The sequence below is a fragment of the Dipodomys ordii genome, unplaced genomic scaffold (genome assembly GCF_000151885.1).
Source record: "Dipodomys ordii isolate 6190 unplaced genomic scaffold, Dord_2.0 Scaffold79, whole genome shotgun sequence".
Lineage (NCBI taxonomy): Eukaryota > Metazoa > Chordata > Mammalia > Rodentia > Heteromyidae > Dipodomys > Dipodomys ordii.
The window spans coordinates 5177200-5197179 of record NW_012267295.1 but is presented as its reverse complement, the minus strand read 5'-3'; the positions used below and the strand labels follow the sequence as shown (position 1 = coordinate 5197179).

At 37.2% G+C, this 19980-nt stretch overlaps 1 protein-coding gene across 8 annotated transcripts in view; it reads right to left on the bottom strand.

Moving 5' to 3' along the window:
- Nucleotides 1-19980, bottom strand: part of Rbfox2 (RNA binding protein, fox-1 homolog (C. elegans) 2) — a 237058-nt gene that overhangs the window by 31795 nt on the left and 185283 nt on the right. For 5 of the 8 annotated variants that reach the window (XM_013024892.1, XM_013024894.1, XM_013024900.1 and 2 more), the window contains 3 exons: nucleotides 15504-15728; nucleotides 4501-4647; nucleotides 2832-2885 (listed from right to left, as the gene is read on the bottom strand). In XM_013024892.1, coding sequence (XP_012880346.1) covers nucleotides 2832-2885; nucleotides 4501-4647; nucleotides 15504-15728 — 426 coding nt within the window. The remainder of the gene's footprint in view (nucleotides 1-2831; nucleotides 2886-4500; nucleotides 4648-15503; nucleotides 15729-19980) is intronic. The other 3 variants (XM_013024893.1, XM_013024896.1, XM_013024899.1) reach the window with 1 other exon arrangement.

Genomic DNA, 19980 nt, shown 5'->3' with positions numbered 1-19980 from the left:
TGTGAAATAAAAAGTCATGGTAATGGGCAAAAAAATCACAGCACAGTATTTGCGTTTGAGGTAATTTGAATGTATGTGTATGATGTGTGTATATATTATCTCCATTTCTTAATTTAGGTAAGGAAAAACCAAATGAAGACCAAATAAAAGAGGTCAGTAATAAAAAAAAGGAGGACATTAAGTCCTTTGTGGAAGACAGTAATTCTACTCTGTAGGCAGGAGCTGGATGAGGTGGAATTCTGGTGACAAAGTGTGTGGATGTGGCAGTGCAACACGGTTCACTTCAGCCTCATAAAAGATGAGAGCTGGGTGCCTATAATCCTAGCTACTCAGGAGGCTGAGATAAGAGGATCACAGTTTAGTCTGTGACTCTTATCTCCAATTAATTCCCAAAAAGCCAGAGGTGGAGCTATGGCTCAAACCAGTGCAGGCCTTGAGCAAAAAGCTCTGGTATAGTGCCCAGGCCCTGAATTCAGGCCCCAGGACCAACACACATACATACACACACACACACACACACTCACACACACATACACACACACAAAAGATGTGGGGCTAGGAATAGCTCAGTGGCATAGTGCTTACTTAACATGCGCACAATCTTGTGTTTGGTCCTCAGAACCATACACATAAAAAATTTATGGTGAAGAAATAAATACTTTCTGTTTTGGAGCAATCCGATTAAGTACTAATTACTTATCTCAGATTTATTTGTTGACTAGTTTTTCTCCATCTGCTTCAAAAAAAATCAATAAAGCTAATTTTGGAACAGAAAAACACTATTTAAAAGTCAGAACAACACCTAACTAAAACAACAGGACCACATAATGCCTTCTTTTCTCTGGTTTGAGATGCTATAATTTTATAGTCAACCTAAAACATTTAAGAGAAATGAGATATTAAATTTAAGTCACAAAAATAAAAGCATTCATTAATTTCTCTTAGGAGGATCTCAAAGAAGGTATCTTTGGGTCTGGCTGACTTCAAAGTAAATCTCACTCAGAGGTCTCAAAACACTTCCAGAGAATTCACTCGGGGGAAAGATTTAGTCTTTAGATAACAGTGAGGAAGGAGAAGGACAAAACCAAGGTCCACATTCCTGAAAGGCCAATCTGGGCAGTTGTGAATTCTGTGCTTTGTTTTTCATGTACTGCCAATTAGTACATCATCTATACTACTGCAGCCCAAAGAAACCAGGGGCAGTAAGGACACCACATATACCTTCAGGTTCCCCAGAAGGAAAAGGAAGGCTTGTGTTATTATTTTAAAATATGGGAGAAGTAACTGGATAAGGTAGATTTAGAGGCAGACAAATCCTCAAAGTCAATGAAAGAAGCCTTAAGATCAATTTCCTTTGCTTCACAATAGATCAATGAAATTATTTTCTTGATAAGGAGCAAGTCTTCAATGCCTGATGAAACTGTATTGGGGTTCTGGTAGTTAGAACCTAGTTAGGATTATTTAAGTGTATGCAATCAAAACCAAAAATATTTCATATTACTATAACATGTGAAGCGTGGTCAATAATCTTCATCAATTTGTTTCACATTCATGTACTCCTATTCACTAAACCACATCATTTTCTCACCTTGTAGCTGACCACTTCATAAAAAATAAATTTGAACTAAACAAAGGACTAGGAATCCACTGTGAGAAAATAACAAGCAGAAATGGGACAATAAATGACCATACTTTTTACTGGTTGCAGCAAATAGATTTCACTTTAACATACTTACCAAGTAAAGTGTTGGAGAAAGTTCTGTATAGACATATTAATCTTTTTTTAATTGAGAGCTGAAAATTACCTCTTTAATAATTAACAAATAATTGTTCTAGCCAGAATTAAACATTTTTAGTGTTGACACAGTCTATAAGGGAATAACAATCAGAAACATTAGAACAATGTATTCAACTTGTGTTAGTACAGAAGGGACAGGAGGTGTACACCATCATGTATGTTATTAATTCCCACAATGTGGTGGATTTGGAGTAGGAAATTGAAGAGAGGTAAAAAATAACTCATTTATTGAGAGTTTACTTAGCTTTCTTCCTCAAACTACATCCTTAGAAGATTTAATCATAGCAAAGAGCTGTTTTCCAGGTTCAGCAGATATGACCAACTAAAAATTAATTTAAAAATCACTAATAGGAAAAATAATTTTTAACTAAGAGGGTTAGTTCTTATGTAGAACATACTTAGGAAAGAATACACACATCAGCTTGCACACTGTGACTACTTTTATTTTAATGTAAAGTCTAGCTGTGTGTGACTGAGTGCCTCCATATCCCAGAGCTTACCCACCTGGGGGTGACTGACGGCAGAAATGGTACTAGTGAATACCAACTCACTACTCATCGTGAGCCTTGCCAAAATTTAGTTCAAAGTGAACGCAAATGAATTGAATAACTGGAAGAAATAGCCATTAAATTTGCTCTAAGTATGCTATTTCAAAGCTGCATTTTATAAAGCTGCATTGTTCTGACAGAATTCACAACATACAGCTTCACTTTTCTAGGCTCCTTTCTTCCTTTAAAATAAGGCAGCTGAATCTAAGTCCAATCAAGGACCACACTGTTCTGTATCCTGTCCTCTACACTTCTACACTTCCCTCTAACTTCTCTATTTCTCATTTCCCTCCCAATTTGGACATTTGGGTATAGTTCGGCCATGTTGCAGCCTCTTTTCAGAGATAAATCTAGCTCAAGGTGGACACAGGGGATAATCTTGCATACAGGCTTGAAAAACTGCCTATGCTTTGTGAACACCTACTGTTTAAAACAAAGTTCAAAAAGAAATGAAGCATACAACTTGATGTGGAAACAGATCTTACCTTAGAACCACGCTCATTAAAGATTATTTCTACATCTAGGATTTTGCCAAATTGCTGCAGAGACAAAAATAAAAACATTTACTTATGGTGAGCTTTTTATTGGCATAAAACTTTCTTTTCTAAAATGGAGGGTCTTTCCTTCTTCTTTAAACTAGTATGTCTTTAGTACCTATGTTTCTATGTGTCAGTTTCTGGCTTATCCCCATCACTGAGCCGGTGGTTGTTTTTTCGCCTCTTCCTCTGCTTCAGTGTCCTCCCTTACTCACTATCCATGCCTATGTGAGAGCCACTGTTGGGAGACAGTAACTGTAACTCACAGTACTTCCCTATTATGTGCTGCTTCATGTCAATAAGAACTAGTGATTTTCTAATCACTGGTCTAATTTTTTAAATGTCTCAATTTTAAAATTAAATCCTAGCAAAGTAGAATAATATACTGTTGAAGGCTGTCTTCCCCTTCCCATTAAAAATTATACAAGTAAATAACATTCATTGTATAAAAATTACAAAATATGAACAGGGAAAAGGAAAACAGAAAATAAAGATCATCTGCAATCCCACCAATTCAGCATTGGTTCATGGCCTTCCAGGCTTTCCCACAGGCCTAGCTAATTTATGTCTGTCTGTCTATCTATCTATCTATCCATCTATCTATCTATAATATATATGTCATCATACCATAATTAGGTAAGGCAAGTCTAAATGAATGCCAAAGATACATATTCTCACTTTTGTAGAGACTGGTTTGAAATCCAAGTGAAACAGATAATAGGTAAAAGTTCAGTACTCCAAGGGTTGTGTGATCCAGAAAGATACCTGGATGTTTACTATACATACTTGCCCATTCAAGTAATGATTAAAGAAGTTTTGTCTCAGCTAGGCTCTGATGGCTCATGCCTGTAATCCTAGCTACTCAGGAGACTGAGATCTGAGGATTGCAGTTCAAAGCCAGCCTGGGCAGGAAAGTCTGTGAGACTCTTATCCTCAATAAACTACTTGGAAAAAGCCAGAAGTAGTGCTGTGGCTCAAGTGGTAGAGCACTAGCTTTGAACACAAAGAGGCTCAAGGACAGTGCACAGGCCCTGAATACAAGCCCCAAGACTGGCAAAAAAAAAATTCTGTCTTCATATACAGATCTCTCATGAAAGTGTGCTCAGACTTTGTGTAACCTTAGTCTACTATTTAGCTACCTAACAATAGAATTATTTTGGTTTTGTGTCTTTATCTGTTTTACATTGCAGGTGTAAGATTATTCTTACTGTAGAAATATTAAAGGAGCAAGTAAATGGAATCATTGTTAATGTCAGAAAATGTTTAAGTATGATGAAATATATAGCCTATAGAAATGGTAACATAGATATGTGCTTATTACTAAGTTGGATTGTTCATAGCTCTTGCAAAATTGCAAAAGGTAGAAGCTATATGCAGAGTATATCTTGAAAGTCTCACCTCTCAAGGAATGGCCACCTGTGTCTATGACAACCTGCAAGGCTAACATCTAAAGCAAGATGGGTGGCAGAAAACGGTTCTTAAGACTGATAACAATATTGATTTTCCTCAGGGCCTTACTCATTTCCTTTGCAGTTTAATTCTAAAATACTAATGATTAATACACATACAGTGCAAAAAATTCCATTTTAGAATCCACAAAAGGACCTCAGAGACTTACCCCAAACATTTGCCGGAGGTCAGGGTCCCGGAAGCGAAAAGGAATATTAGAAACATGTAGTCGCTTAGGGGTAGATTTACTCTCTGAATTTTCATTACTTTGTGTCTGTGACTGCTGGCCATCTGTCTGGGCTCCACCGTCTGTCTGCTGAAGAAAGTAAGCAATGTCAAACAAAAAATAAACATAATTATAGAAAATAACTGAGGTCTTTCTTTATCACAATCATTCTCATAGTATGTGTGCCAGGTGCCAGTGGTTCATACCTGTAATCCTAGCTACTGAGGAGGCTGAGATATGAAGATAGTGGTTCAAAGACAGCATCAGCATGGGCAGAAAAGTCCCTGAGACTCCTTCCCCACCTCGCTTTAAAAGTTTGAGACCAGGACTTGAACTTGGTACTTGACACATTTACTCACTGGCTAGCATTCTACCAACTGAGTCATGCCTCCAACCCGCCTCCCTCTCTCTTTTTTTGGTTGGTCCAGGGGCTTGAACTCAGGGCCTGAGTGCTGTCTCTGAGCTCTTTTGCTCAAGGCTAGAGCTCTACCACTTTGAATCACAGTGGTTTATTGGAGATGAAGAGTCTCATGGACTTTTTCCTCTGGGCTGGCTTTGAACCACAATCCTCAGATCTCAGCCTCTAGAGTAGCTAGAATTACAGGTGTGAACCATTATACTAGCACTCCAAACCCTCTTATCTCTTAACTACCAAAAAAAAGCCCGACGTGGAACTGTGGCTCGTGTAGTAGAATGCTAGACTTTAGCAAAAAAATAAAAAAATAAAAAAAAAATTAGTGCCCAGGCCCCTTTGTTCAAACCCCAGAACAGGACCTCCTCTCCCCCAAAAAAGTATGTGTAAGAAAAAATGATAATTGTCTCTTCAAAGAGAAAAACCGTATATATATTTGAAATGTTATACTCTACAAACAAAATTTAGATTTTTTGAATGTTTGTACTAAATGAGCAAAATTGTAATACAGACACAAAAATACTGACTTGCTGAAGATCACAGGACATGTTTTGGCAAAAGGGAGAGGTGAAAATAGTACCTTAGATCCTTAATAAACATTTGAGACCTTTCTTTTTTTTTTAATAAGTTTTTTATTGTGAGAATACTGTATTTGAGACCTTTCTACTTGGAAAACAAAGTCTGTTATGCTTGTTCTGAAGGTCAACACATCTTTTGATCTACCTCATACTCTTAAGGATGAAAACCAGCATTTTAACCTCCCATTCCCTTTATTATAGTTTATTACTACTCAGTTGTCAAAGTATATGAAGATATTTATGAACAGGAGGAACACAATGGTGACAATTTGCCTAAAAACAATTAGATTCTTGTTAATCTTAACAAATTTATACTTTCCGGTCTCCTTGTTTCTGTCCCAGTTGACTCTGTTATAGATGACCCTTCCTCCTGTGCTGAGTAAAGGCATAGTTAAGAGTCTAATTGCTAGTAAAGGTCAATCTACCATCAACACATAAACACTAGATTTATAGCCTTAGTGAAAGAATATGAGGATACATTTTTAATCACTAATCTCTTTTGCAAAATCTGAGGCATGTTTATCTACTTTCCCCCCACTAAATCCTCAAAACAATGACTATGTTCATAGTTTTTTTTTGGGCCCAGTTGTGGGGCCTGAACTCTGGGCCTGGGCGCTGTCCCTCAGCTCTTCAGCTCAAGGCTAGCGCTCTACCACTTGAGCCACAGCGCCACTTCCGGCTTTTTTCTTTTTGCTTATGTGGTGCTGAGGAATCGAACTCAGGGCCTCAGCCATGCAGGCAAGCGCTCTACCACTGAGCCACCTTCCCAGCCCCTAAATACTTTTTTATAAACACCAAACAGGTGTGACATATTCTAGGTATGCAACAATAATTTGTTTTGAAGTATTCCTCTGGCAATTTGAGGACCTTATGTTTTCACCATTCTCTGTGAAGTACATGCCAAGGTGGATGGCTTGTTGAGCCGATTAAACCAACATACTTTTAATACCAGAGTAGAACTTGCTGCTCCTATTATTATAATTAAGATGAAATGAAGTCCCTAGAAAATTCTTGTGGATGTTTCAGGACAAATCTCTATTTGAACCAAGTGATATAAAAACAGCAAAAAAAAAAAAAAGAAAGAAAGAAAGAAAGAAAGAAAGAAAGAAAGAAAGAAAGAAAGAAAGAAAGAAAAAGAAAAAGAGGGGGAAGCTATGAAGCAATGTTCTAAAAAAGTATGATGTTTCTAATAATCAAATTGAGCAAAATGAAGACAAGATGAAACAAATATGAAATCCACTAAGTTTCAAAAATAGCATCATGAACACTAGGCATGAAGTCAAAACAATAAGCATCACATATAACTAATGCTCAAACTTGCTTCTTACATGTCACAGCTCAATCACATAAAACTTTCCTTTATATTTTAAAAGTACCAGAGGTGTTCTGTGATTTGTCACTCACGGTCTGGGCACTGTCCCTGAGCCTCTTTGTGCTCAAGGCTAGTGCTCTACCATTTGAGCCACAGTACCACTTCCAGCTTTTCTGAGTAGTTTATTGAAGGTCTCATGGAATTTTCTACCCAGGCTGATTTCAAACCAGAATCCTCAGTTCTCAGTCTCCTAAGTAGCTAGGATTATAGGCATGAACAACCGGTGCCCGCTTCAAGGACATTCTTCAAGGACATTTTATCTTTTTGTTCAATCTGTGTGCTCCCAGTGGTAAAGGATGGGCAGAACATCACCAGCAGCATGGTGCAGTGCTACTGCCTTGATTCATACTTAGGTACTAGGTTAAGTTTAAGACTTTAGGGCTGATGATAAAAGTCAATCAATATATGTGGTAAAAATATCAAGTACTGTGACAGTATTATTATGGAAATAGTATGACGAGGTGGCCCTCATGAATCCTGGGAACTGTCAGTGAGCTGTAGTCACACTGGGAAAAGCACTGCTGTAGGCCACTTCCCCAGCCTGCTGCACATTAATCAAGGAATGGAAGAAGCAGTACCTGAGTCCTAAACCACTCACTATGAGCCCCTAGCATAAAAGTGCCATAGAGAAGCTAGGTGGAGGATTCCTTGAGCTTTGTTCCTCTATTCATCTGATCTACATAGAACCTGATCATCTTCTACAAGCACATCTGCATACTTTGGTTCCTTGCTCCAAATTTACCATAAGTTTCCTGTTTCTCAGCCTGGCACTCAAATACTCTTGCCAACTTGTACTCAAGTGACCCCTCTCTCACCTTCCCCTCACCTAGTCTCAACCATTCAAAACTTTGGCCAAATGAAAATCCATACTTTTATCCCAAGGCATTTTGATTCTTCCCTTCTCTCCAACTCTACATTGAGAACTGACTTTCTTTCTCATCACCATCTATAAGGTCTGAATTCCGAGAATACAAGGCTAGATCAGTACTAACCTCAAGAAGCCTCAGCAATCTGTCCTGAGAGCTGCCAGCACGCACCTATACCTTGCTTCATATTTCTTCAAAAAGCACTTATGAAACTATCCATTCCAGGCAGGCACTTATCCTTTTAAATCCGTGATACAAAGAGGAATACAAAATAATTTTTACTTTAAAAGCTCACAGTATGGGAGACAAAAGTGAATTTAAAACACCAGAGCTTTTAAGTTACACAAAAAGTGATGAGCTTAGGATTCTACCAGATTCTAAATGAGAATCCTAAACCTTTGAATAGGAAGGCTTTGCAGTAGATGTGACACCTATTTTAAGTGGGACAAGATATTCACGGCCTGGTAAGAAGACTAGTAATACATGCACGCACACACACACCACAGTCTTCTTTCATTGGGTTTGAATGAGAATTAGAGTGGTAGTGTGGGGCGTGTGGACATAGAACTGCCCACCCCTCTAAAAACCCTAACACATCACCAAGTTTTTATAAACCATAGATATAGTATTTGTGGAAGCAATTTTAAAACAAATTTAAGACAACATTAATAAATTTGCAAAGACTGCTTTCATCTACTTAAGCCTTATTAAATTCACCATAAGAATTGCTAGTTCTTTTTTGCCATGTAAGTAGTAGATTAATGTAAAGTTGTTAGATCTTCTTTTTTTCTTTTTTTTTAGCTCAAGGCTTGGTGCTCTACCACTGAGTCACAGCTCCATTTTGGCTTTTCTGTTGATTAATTGGACTTGGATTAGCTTTGAACCATGATCCTCAGATCTCAGCCTCCTAGGATTACAGGCATGAGCCACTGGTGCCCAGCTAGATCTGTTTTATAATATACTACTCTACTGTTCAATCTCTCTCTAAACCACATTCTCAAACACATATGCATACACATGTACAAATACGTTCTCCCCCCCAAAATAGCATAAGAGCATAGAATTTATAATCACGTCCCAATGGACACTTTAAAAGATAGAGTATTTACATCAGAAATAAGTAATAGTTTCTCTTTTATTGTTAACAACTTCCTAAAGTTAGAGACAATGTGCTATTATTGTTTTTAAGTACAATTCAAAGGATTTTTTATTTTGTCCTCAGCTATTTTTTTTTACCACCAATGAACTCACAATCTATGAAGTCCTATTTTTATTTCAACATTTCTTTGAAAGCTCAAATTTCTTGATGTATGAAATTATACAGTGAAGTTTTTGATATGGATGAGGAACATAGTTTGAACTGTGTATGTTTATATTAAGAAGCAGAGCCTGCCCCTAACCATACCAGTGTTACTAGACATATACCACCTGTAGCCTCAAACAATGGGAAATAGAGGTATTGAGGGTAAAGAAAAGTACAGTGAGAAATAGTAAAAATGAATGGTTGAAGGAATGGACTTCTGAATTTGATGATCAGTGAATGAAGGTTCACATCTTTTCCTCAAATCAAGATGACAACTGAACAAAGTAATCAAAAACATCCATTTTAGGTTTCTGCAAATCAAAGACAAACAATACATAGAAATATTTCCTAAAACATACTAGAATGTAGAGTAAGACCAACAGGACCTTGTGAAGACTTAATGCTTAGGCTTTGAAAGACAGCAGCTTTTGCTTCTAGAGAGGGAGAAAGACTTGAGAACATATGGAGGAGGAGGAATGTGAAAGGAACAGAAAACGTATGGATTTGTCCGTCCAAAGTGGCAAGCTTGGTAAGGACCTCACAGGAGAACAGTTTTCCTAGTTTGAAATTGTGGTCTTACATGGTGGACCAGCCGAAATTATGGAAGGCAGATTCTGGAAGGAAAAGAACCATGGAGGAACTAGACAGGCTTTCCTCATAACCTGAAACCACATGGGTAAGGAGACACCTGAGAGGTCTCAGCAGAGTGAAAACTCGAAGGCACACTTGAGCAGTAGATGAACTTTGAATTTACTTCTCAACACCCAACTAGTTGGACAAAGGGTGGCAGCTCTAAAGTGCCAAGCACCAAGCCCAGCCTCTGCCCTACATTAGATTGTGTAGCCATGAATGATCTTCTCTAGGCTAAAAGTGAAACAAAGAAAAAAAAATCACTGAACAGAAACATCAATGCCATCACACTGGTTAGGAATCAGACTTCAGTTCACATATACTTGCTCTCGTTTTTTCTTTCAGAAGAATAAAGAACCTTCAGTCACTAAGTGAACAATTTTCATTAAAAAATTTATAAGCCATGCAAAGTAACAGGAAAGTGTAACACAGATTTAGGAAAGCAAGTAGTGATCAGAAATAGACTTAGGCCTAAAGGCTGAATAGAGCAGAGGACATCAAAGCACTAAATACAAATATACTCAAAGACCTAAAAGAAAGTATAATGAGAGGTTAAAAAAAACTTAATAGAGAGAAATTGTAAATGGAAATTCTAGTTTAAAAGTATAGCTGAAATTTATCAGATAAGTCCATTTGCAGATCTGAGATGGCAGAACAAAAAAATTAGTGAACAAAAAAAAACAATGATCAACAGAAATTAATTCAGTTTAAAGGACAAAGAAATAAGACAGAAAAAAATGAACAAAAATTCAGGTTGTTTACATTTATATTAAATTTTAAAATGAAAAAGACTGGGAAATCACCAAGTATCTCAATGTATATGTAATGAGAACCAGGAAGAAAAGGAAAAAGAAAAATATTTGTAAAAAAAAATTAAGGTCAAAACATCGGAAGTTTGATGAGGAAGTTATGAATCTACAGATAGAAAAAATCTCAAAAGACCACCCCCCCTCAAAATAGATCCACTCCTAGATGAAATACAATGAAGCTCATTTTCTCTCATTCATTATGTCTTCCAATGCCAACCATTTTCCTGTAAGTGGGTTGATTTCATTTTCCTCTGGCTATGTAATATTCCACAGTGAATGTGTATGTGCACTCATACGTGCATGCACAGATATGTGCAGAATATGCACTGCTCTTCAATTTTGATATGAATCTAAGCTGCACTAAAAAATAACCTTAAGATTACTTAAAGTAATAATTATATTGTTTTATTTCTACTATGTTTAAGTACTTTACACATATATACATGACTATAGTCTGCTACATGTATATATACACACAACAATATAGCACAGAGTGTGGTCCATGGAGCTATACTGTAGTAAAGCATCATATTTTGCCAGAATAATACATACCTCCATAGGTTATGATAAATCCAAATTGTAATCTCTGACCATGCATTAAGAAAATACAAAAACATGAGGTAGGAGACATTGTCTAGAGTGTCAGACAATGAGAGAAAGCTTCATTCAGATCAAGAGTTCAAATCCAAGTCTTGAACAAAAAGAAAGAGGAAAAAATAAAAGAAAACACAAAAAAATACAAATTAAAAACTGTGTGTGGTAGCACTTGTCTAGCATGTGAAAGGCCTTGGGTTCAATTTCCAACTTCATAAAAAAAAACAAAACCCAGACCTAAATGCCTCCCTTCAAAAAATAAACAACTAATAAAAAAAACAAAGGGATTTAATGGATACAATAAAATTTTAATGAATCAATAAGATGGCACAGAGGAAACAAAAAGATAAAATATAGAAAATGGCAAGTCTACCTGTATTAATAATGTAAAATGTAAATGACCTATACGTACCAATAGAAAGGTAGAAATTTTCAAACTGGGGAGAAAGAAGACCCAGTTGTATGTAAGTCTATTTGTTTGTTTATTTTTTAATTTTTTATTTTTGTTGGTCGTGGAGCTTGAACTCTGGGCCTGGGTGCTGTCCCTCAGCTCTTCTCAAGGCTAGCACTCTACCACTTGAGCTACAGCACCACTTCCGGTTTTCTGGTGATTTATTGGAGATAAGAGTCTCACGGTCTCTCCTGCCTGGGCTGGCTTTGAACCTCGATCCTTGTTTATCTTTTTAAATAAGATGTGCTTTAAAAGAAATTGAAACAGGTGCTTGAAAAAGACATGCAAACAGCAACAAGCATTTGGCTGGGATGTAGCTAAGTGGCAAAGCGCTTGGCTACCAAGTGCAGTCTTGGGTTCAATCCCTAGTACCAAAAAGAAAAGGACAAAAAAAAGCTGGGGGAGTGGGGGGGGCAAAGTAGTCTGATGCTGATACTTCTGTAATCCTACTCAGGAGATTGAGATCTGAGAATCATAGTTCAAAGCCAGGCAGAGACCATGAGACTCATCTCCAATTAAGCATAAAAACAGCCAGAAGTGAAGCTGTGGCTCAAATAGTAGGGCACTAGCTCAGGGACAACAAACAAAAAGGGCCAAAGTAATCTGAGAGTGAAGGTGACTATAAGGCTAAAATCCTAGCTACTTTGGGAGGTAGAACCACGAAGATCTTGAGGTCCAGACTAGCCTGGGGAAAAGCAGTGAGGAAACTTAAGTCTCAAAAACAAAATATGATAAAAGCCAGCCTGGAAAACTGGAAGTGGCACTGTGGCTCAAGTGGTAGAGCACCAGCCTTGAGCTGAAGAGCTGAGGGGCTGTGCCCAGGCCCAGAGTTCAAGCCCTAGGACTGACCAAAAAAAAAAAAAAAAAAAAAGAAAAAAAAAAAAAAAAAAAAAGAAAAGAAAAGAAAGAAAAAAGGAAAAGAAAAGAAATGCACTAAAAGGGGAAGGGGATACTGGGGACAAAGCTCTCAGCATAAAATGCTTGCTTAGTATTTGCAAGGCTCTGAATTCAATCTCTAATACTTCAACGTTAAGGCAGGAACTATCACTCCAGACAAAGAACTTTTATACTGATAAGAGGGAAAAGTGGTTGGGAATGTCTTGTGGCTTAGCCTCTACTACACCATGCACATTTCAATGAACTTCAAACATACAAAGTATGTTTTCAAATCGTAAAAGAAACTAAATTATAAATAACAAAAGAAACTTTGGAAATCTTTTAAACATTTGAAAAGCAACATATTTTTATTAATTCAAGATCACAGAATAAAGGAATAAGATGAAAATGAAACTATAATCTATAATCTTTTATGGGATCCAGCTGAAAGATAATTAAGGTAAGCTTTAGTTTCAAACATAGAAAGGAAGAAAACCTAAAATCAATCATCTTAACTTCTAACTCAAAGAGCTATAAAGATAAGGTCAAATCAAACCCAGAGAGGCGTCAGGCAGCAAACTGTAAAGAGCAGAGTGGAAATCAACAAAATATGAACCAGAAAAACAACAAAATAAAAACTAATGGGGTGGGAGAGAAGGAAGGGTAGGAAAATTTAACAACTGAAGCCAAAAGCTGGTTTTCTAGAAAGATTTGCAAAATTAATGAACTTTAGTTAGACTGACCTAAAAAAAGGAGAAAAGACATAAATTATCAAAATTAAATCATGGGATATTACTACAAAGGCTACAGAAAATCCAAAGGATTATGTATTATTATGAATACTTTTCTACTAACAAAATTATAAAATTAGATAAAATAAGATGCCTAGAAAGACATAACCAAAATTGACAAGTAGACAACAGAAATAAAAAAGGAATAGGAAACACAAAGACCAATAACTAGTATAGAATTACATTTAGTAACTAAAATACTTTGCAAAGACTCAGACATATATTTTATACTTCTTCCTCATTCCTTTCATTGAAACTGCCATGACCATTTAAAAATCATTTCGAAATAGTGCCTATCATACAGACTGTACATTCGTGACGCCAAAACAAATGCCACAGAAAGCCTCATCTGTTAACTTGTCATGACTAGACTGCAAACACATGTCTATTATAGCCCATTACTTAGTAAGTGTAAAATTATTCTTAAAAATAATCACCAGTGGAAAAAAATAACTTTCAAGAAAGAAAGGTGCTTCTTGGGAAGGGGCCCAATATCTAACAAGAAAAAATGGCAAGTATTTGTGGGTTAAGTCTATCTTTATGCAATAGAACCTCTATGCAATAGAATCTGTTTGGAAGTAAATATTGTAAGTTCCTTAATTTGAATAAAGCTCTCTTCTGATAATCTGAAATAGAAAAGGAAAAATGAAATCTAAAAGCTAGAGATAGCTCTTCTGAGAGTACAGAATCTTGTTACTCTTGGAATAAAATTCCATAGTACAATTTACAGAATAACATGTTGGTACATATCTATTGTTAACTTATGACATTTCCTTTTACTTTGTCAAGTAAGTAGTAAGAGGTGAGGTCAAATGGGTGGGAAGGATTAGGGACTAGAAAACTAAGCATGAAGTTTGGACTTTAATTGTGTTAGAAAACCTTTAGAATGAAGCAGGAAAATAGCATAATTTGAATTAAGAAACAAAAATTTTCTGATAGGTCAGGCAGCAGTAACACAGGGAAGACATGATACAGTCTGGACTAGAGTGGTGACAATGATAATGATGATGATGATGATACACATAATACCTGAATCAAAATCTCCCAACAGTCTCTTCAGGTACTGTTAACTTCATGTACCTTCTCAAACAAAGGCACAGAGAGATTAAAGCAGTCTGGTAAAGAGCTAAGCTATCCCATCTGTGGTAAGATGAAAAGAAGAGTGTGAAGTAGTATAATGTTTGGGAACATAGTTGCCAAGACTTGTTAATGGATTACAAGTAGAGATGAAGAATATTAAGAAAGATTGGCCAGGTGCTGGTGTCTCATGCCGTTAATCCTAGCTACTCAGGAGGCTGAGACCTGAGTATCCCTTTCAAAGCCAGCCTGAACAGGGAAGTCCATGATACTTTTATCTCCAATTAACCAGCAAAAAAGCCAGAAGAGAAGTTGTGGCTCCAGTGGTAGAGGGATAGCCTTGATTAAAAAAAAAAAGGGCAAAAAGACAACACCCAGTACAAGCCCCAGTACTCATGGGTAGCTGGAAGGAAGGAACGAAGGAAGGAAGGACTTAGGAACACCTATGTTCTTAGGTGTTGCTTGAGTAACATTAGGTGGTATAATTACAGAGAGAGAACACATAGAACAGGAAAAGGTGTTCCATGACCCAATCTTGGAGCACTGCAATACTTAATACTTGAACAAAGAAGGAACCAGCAAAATATCTAGTGCTGTGAAGAAAAGCTGGGAGGGCAGAAAAGCAAAAGGGCAAGTATTTAGAGGTGAGGAGGGAAGAGAATGCTCCTTGAGAGACTGTAGGTGAGACAGACGTTGTGAGATTTGGCATCATGGAGGTTCTTGGAGAGATAGAAAAGAGCCAATACCCCTAACTTTACTTTTTTTTTGGCGGGTCATGAAGCTTGAACTCTGGCCTGGGTACTGTCCCTGAGTTCTTCAGCTCAAGGCTAGCACCCTACCCCTTGAGACACAGCGCCACTTTTGGCTTTTTCTGTTTATGTGGTACTGAGGAATCGAACCCAGGGCTTCACGCATGCTAGACAAGCGCTCTACCATGAAGCCACATTCCCAGCCTCCTAACTTTACTTTCACTACCATATATAATGTATTAAAGCTCCTAGGCAATGACTAGGAGGTCTAATTCCAGCTCCCTATATCGTGATCACAATGCCTGGAGTAGAACTGAAGTTACATGTACACTATGAAATGGAATATGAGCACTAGATTAATTCAAAGGGGTTTATTGAATTAATTTCAGGGAAGACTTTAGTGTGGCATCCTTTACATCCAACTCCTAAGTCACATACCGTGAGAGATCCGTTTTGTGTGCTGGGTGAATTGCTGCTCTGTTCTCCGTGGGCTTGTGTGTTCCCATAGAGCGTTAGGTTATGCTCACTGGTCTGGCCGGCATAGTCCTGAGTGTGTGGCACTCCATATTCTGTGGGAATTCCATTCTGCGGAGGTGGTGGAAAAGGGATGGTAGTAAAAGGCTGAACCATTGCGTCAGGAGTTGTTGTTGGCTCCTGGTTACCCTAGAAAGATGAGAGAGAAAAGGAGAATAATGTTATTTAAATTCTAATTATAAATTACTCTAAAGGTAAATATACAAAAGTCTCTGAACACTTACTGCCAGGATTGGGGAAAAATTATTATACATGCCTGTACAGACATACTTCAGTAGACACACATGCACACTCCAACTTGTGCCTATTTGTGGCTATCAGATATTTCCAGGACTACATTAAAGTTGACCAGATGCCATAGGTAAAAAGTTTCCTTTGCTGGGCACTAGCAGCTCACGCTTGTAATCCTATTTGGAAGGCTGAGATCTGAAGGATGGCAGTTTGTTTTTATGCCAGCCTGTACACCTAAGTCCACACACCTCCATTTCCAAAATTAACAAACAAAAAGCAGGGTTGGAGGTGAGGCTCAGATGGTAAAACATCAGTCAAGTGAGCAAGTTAAGCAAGTATAAGGCCCTAAGTTCAAACCTGTATTTAAAAAATCCTTTAAGCCAAATTAGAAAAAAAACAAACCTGGAGCTAAACTTGCCTAGCATGGGTGAAAGAAATCTTGGTTCAATCCCAATACTGGGGGTGGTAGAAATTTCTCTTACAAAATAAACTGCAAGTGGGGTCTAATTCTTTAGTGATTCTTAAAGAAGAAACCTAAGAGAAAGAGATAAAATCCTTCAAATTACAATTCACAGCAACTGGGAGAATGCTACTGAAAGGTCTCAGAACAAGACAATATGGACTGTAGACTTCAGAAGAGTATTATTATTATTATTATGTCAGTTGTAGGGCTTAAATTCTGGGCCTAGGCACTGTCCCTAGCGCAAGGCTAGCACTCTACCACTAAAGCCACAGTGCCACTTCCAGCTTTTTCTATTTATGAGGCGCTGAGGAATCAAACCCAGGGCCTCATGCATGCGAGGCAAGCACTCTACCAGTGAGCCACCTTCCCAGTCCCCAGAAGAGTATTATTAAAACTTAATCTCTAGGTGTCAAGCATCACAGTATAAAGAAAAAATAATCTAGCTTTCGGTCACTAGGTTTCCTGCCAGCTATGAGCATCACTTCTTCCAAATGAGAAAATAATCATCTGTTTTTCCCTCTCATATCAATTATCCTTTCTTCTCAGTTTGAGAGGCGATCTCCTCCCTCTAAGAGGCAGGAACTTGTGCTTTCTAGAACATCTTCTAAACATCATCTCCATGACCTTTCTCCATGACCTTGATAGCTACTAAGTACTAGGTCAGAATCCATGAGAAAGATCTCATGTTCTTTTCTTTTTGGTGCCGGTCCTGGGGCTGGAACTCAGAGCCTGGATGCTGTCCCTTAGAGCTTTCTTGCTTAAGGCTAGCATTCTACCACTTGAGCCATTGCTCTACGTAGTGCTTTTTGGTAGTTAATTGGAGACAAGAGTCTCATGATTTCCTGCCTGGGATGGCTTCGAACTATGATACTCATATCTCAGCTTCCCGAGTAGTTAGGATTTATAGGCATGAGTCACTTGGCTTCCAACTCATGCTATTATTTTTTTTAGAGGAAGGTTTAACCATTATTACAACATTCACGCTGTATAAAATGAAACAACAAATTTATTTTTATAGAAAAAAACAAATTTATATTTATTTATTTTTATAGAAACAACAAATTTATAAAGGTTGGTATAAATGAAAAAGATGCAGGATCAGAACACTTAATATTCTTAAATGGCCACCACTCCCACATACCCATCACAACCTCACAGGCACTTTTGTTTGAACTGACAAATGGTTATTAAAATGAATATAATTACAATAGAATAGCTAAAACAATTTTCAAAGAGAAGAACAAAAACTGGATACTTTAATAACATTATCTGTTCAAGACTCACTATTAATCTATAGTATCCAAACAGACTCTTCTTACCAGTTTAAGGACAAACATATGAAACAGAAAAGAATCCAAGAAGAGATACATACACATACTATCAAGAGTAGGGCATCAAAATGTCTAATGTAAACCATACAGTTTAGGAAATAATATAAAATAGAACTACTATTAGTCTTTCTCCAAATAAATATATTCCTAATGTCTTTCTCAATCAGAAGTGGATGTCTGGAAAAAGAAGTAGATGAAACACTTTTCTAATTTGTGTAGAGAAAATTTCCAAAGAGTTGGGGGGGGGGAGAAGAAGGAAGAAAGCTTGAAAGTAAGATATAATCTATTATCTATTAAAACTATAAGCAGTGAGATCATATACGAAGTGATCAAGAGAACAATATGAAAACAAATGAAAGTTTATGTAATATATAGAAATTTATAGAGTATATAGAAAAAAAATAGAAAAGCCAGCCACTGGTAGCTCATACCTATAATCCTAGCTACTCAGGAGGCTAAGATCTGAGGATTGCAGTTTGAAGCCAGCCAGGGCAGAAAAGTCCCCGTGAGACTCTTATCTCCAATTAACCACTCAAAACCTGGAAGTGGAGTTGTGAATCAAAAGTGGTAGAGCACTAGCCTTGAGCAAAAGAGCTCAGGGACAGCAACAGCGCCTACGCCCTTAGTTCAAACCCCACAACTGACAGAAAAAAAAGGAGATATTTATCTTAGTGTTTAGGAAAGTTATGTACTAAAAAATATGAAATGCAAGAAAATAGGACAATTGGGATATGTGGGATTTTCAAGATCAGAAGCCTAAAAAAATGGAACAGAAAAACGACAGGTTTAGATATGTTTGCTAAGATAGAAAGAAGAGGCTAGGTGAGTTAGTGTATACGTGTAATCCCACTAAAAAAGATTAGAGAGACAAGATCACATCTCAACCAACAAGCTGGGCATGTTGGTGCACTTTGTAAAGGTAGTAAGTAGAAGGATCTTGACACAGGCCAACCATAGGCAAAAACATGAGACCTTAAGCAAAACTAGCTCAAGTGATTATAGAGTACCTGTTTAACAAGAGCAAGGACCTGAGTTCAAAACCTTCCTACTGGGCTGGGAAGGTGACTCAGTGGTAGAGTGCTTGCCTTGCATTCATGAGGCCCTGGGTTCGATTCCTTAGCACCACCTAACAGAAAAAGCCAGAAGTGGCGCTGTGGTAGAGTGCTAGCCTTTTGCTGAAGAGCTGAGGGACAGTGTCCAGGCCCAGAGTTCAAGCCTCAGAACTGACAAAAACAAAACAAAATAACCCCCCAAAACATTCCTACTACCAAATGAATGAAACAAAAAAATCAAATGAGTTAAAATATTAGCAACAGTAAGAAGGAAAATGTTATTACCACTACTTCCTAATTCAAGTGAGTTGTACCTATTAAGAAGTCAGACACCCACAAAAATACACAGACAGAAAAAGAGATGGAAGGATATACCTGAACAACTCACATAGGATGAATTACAAATGGCCCAAACTCAGTAGCAGTCATGGAAACACTGATCATTAGGCTAAGTCCATTTTTCTTGTTATCAAAATAAGCAAGGAATTTTAATATAATTCTATAGAGGTATAACGGTCATGCATTAAAGTATACTCTTTTATTTACAATATCCAATTAGGTAAATTCTGACACATACACAAGTATCCTCATGACATCATCACCATGATCAAGATAGGGAACTATATCTACCCAATCCCCCCAGGTTTTCCTATGCCCCTAAAAGCCCATACTATTTTGTAATAAAATCTACAAATGATATTGTTTTTAATGGCAAAGATAATGACAAAAACATATAAGCAACAAGAGGACATCAACTTGCTAATGGAGTGAATTAATGTGCTGCTCACAACACCACTACCACCACCAACAACAACAAAATAAACACCCAAGCCCAAGTAGCTTATCTAGAGAAAAACAGTCCTGGTTCTTGTCTTAAAAGTTACACACTCTTAAAACCTGTCTCCAGTGTTCAAGCATCAGCTCTACTTTCAACTAAGAATTGCTATACATAAAAAAAATCTTCCCTTTAGCTATTATGCTATATAAAACATTAAATTGTTTTTAGCCACCCACAACATTTCTCAGAAAAAAGCCTTTTTGGTCACCAATACTTTATAACTTATTTTCATTATCTCTAGGTCAGGATATAATTTCAGAGGTATATGATTTTCCCGTAAATATTTTGGGATTCCTAGGAGAGATGAAAATAATTCTTTCCCCTTTCCTGCAAATTATTTGGTTGGTGCTTGACCTGTCCCGGTTAGCTATATGAGACATACACAAGCATCTCAGGTTTGAACACAGATGTGAAAAAGAAAAGAACCAAATTCAGGTAGATTAGAAAAGGAACAAAAAAAGAACAG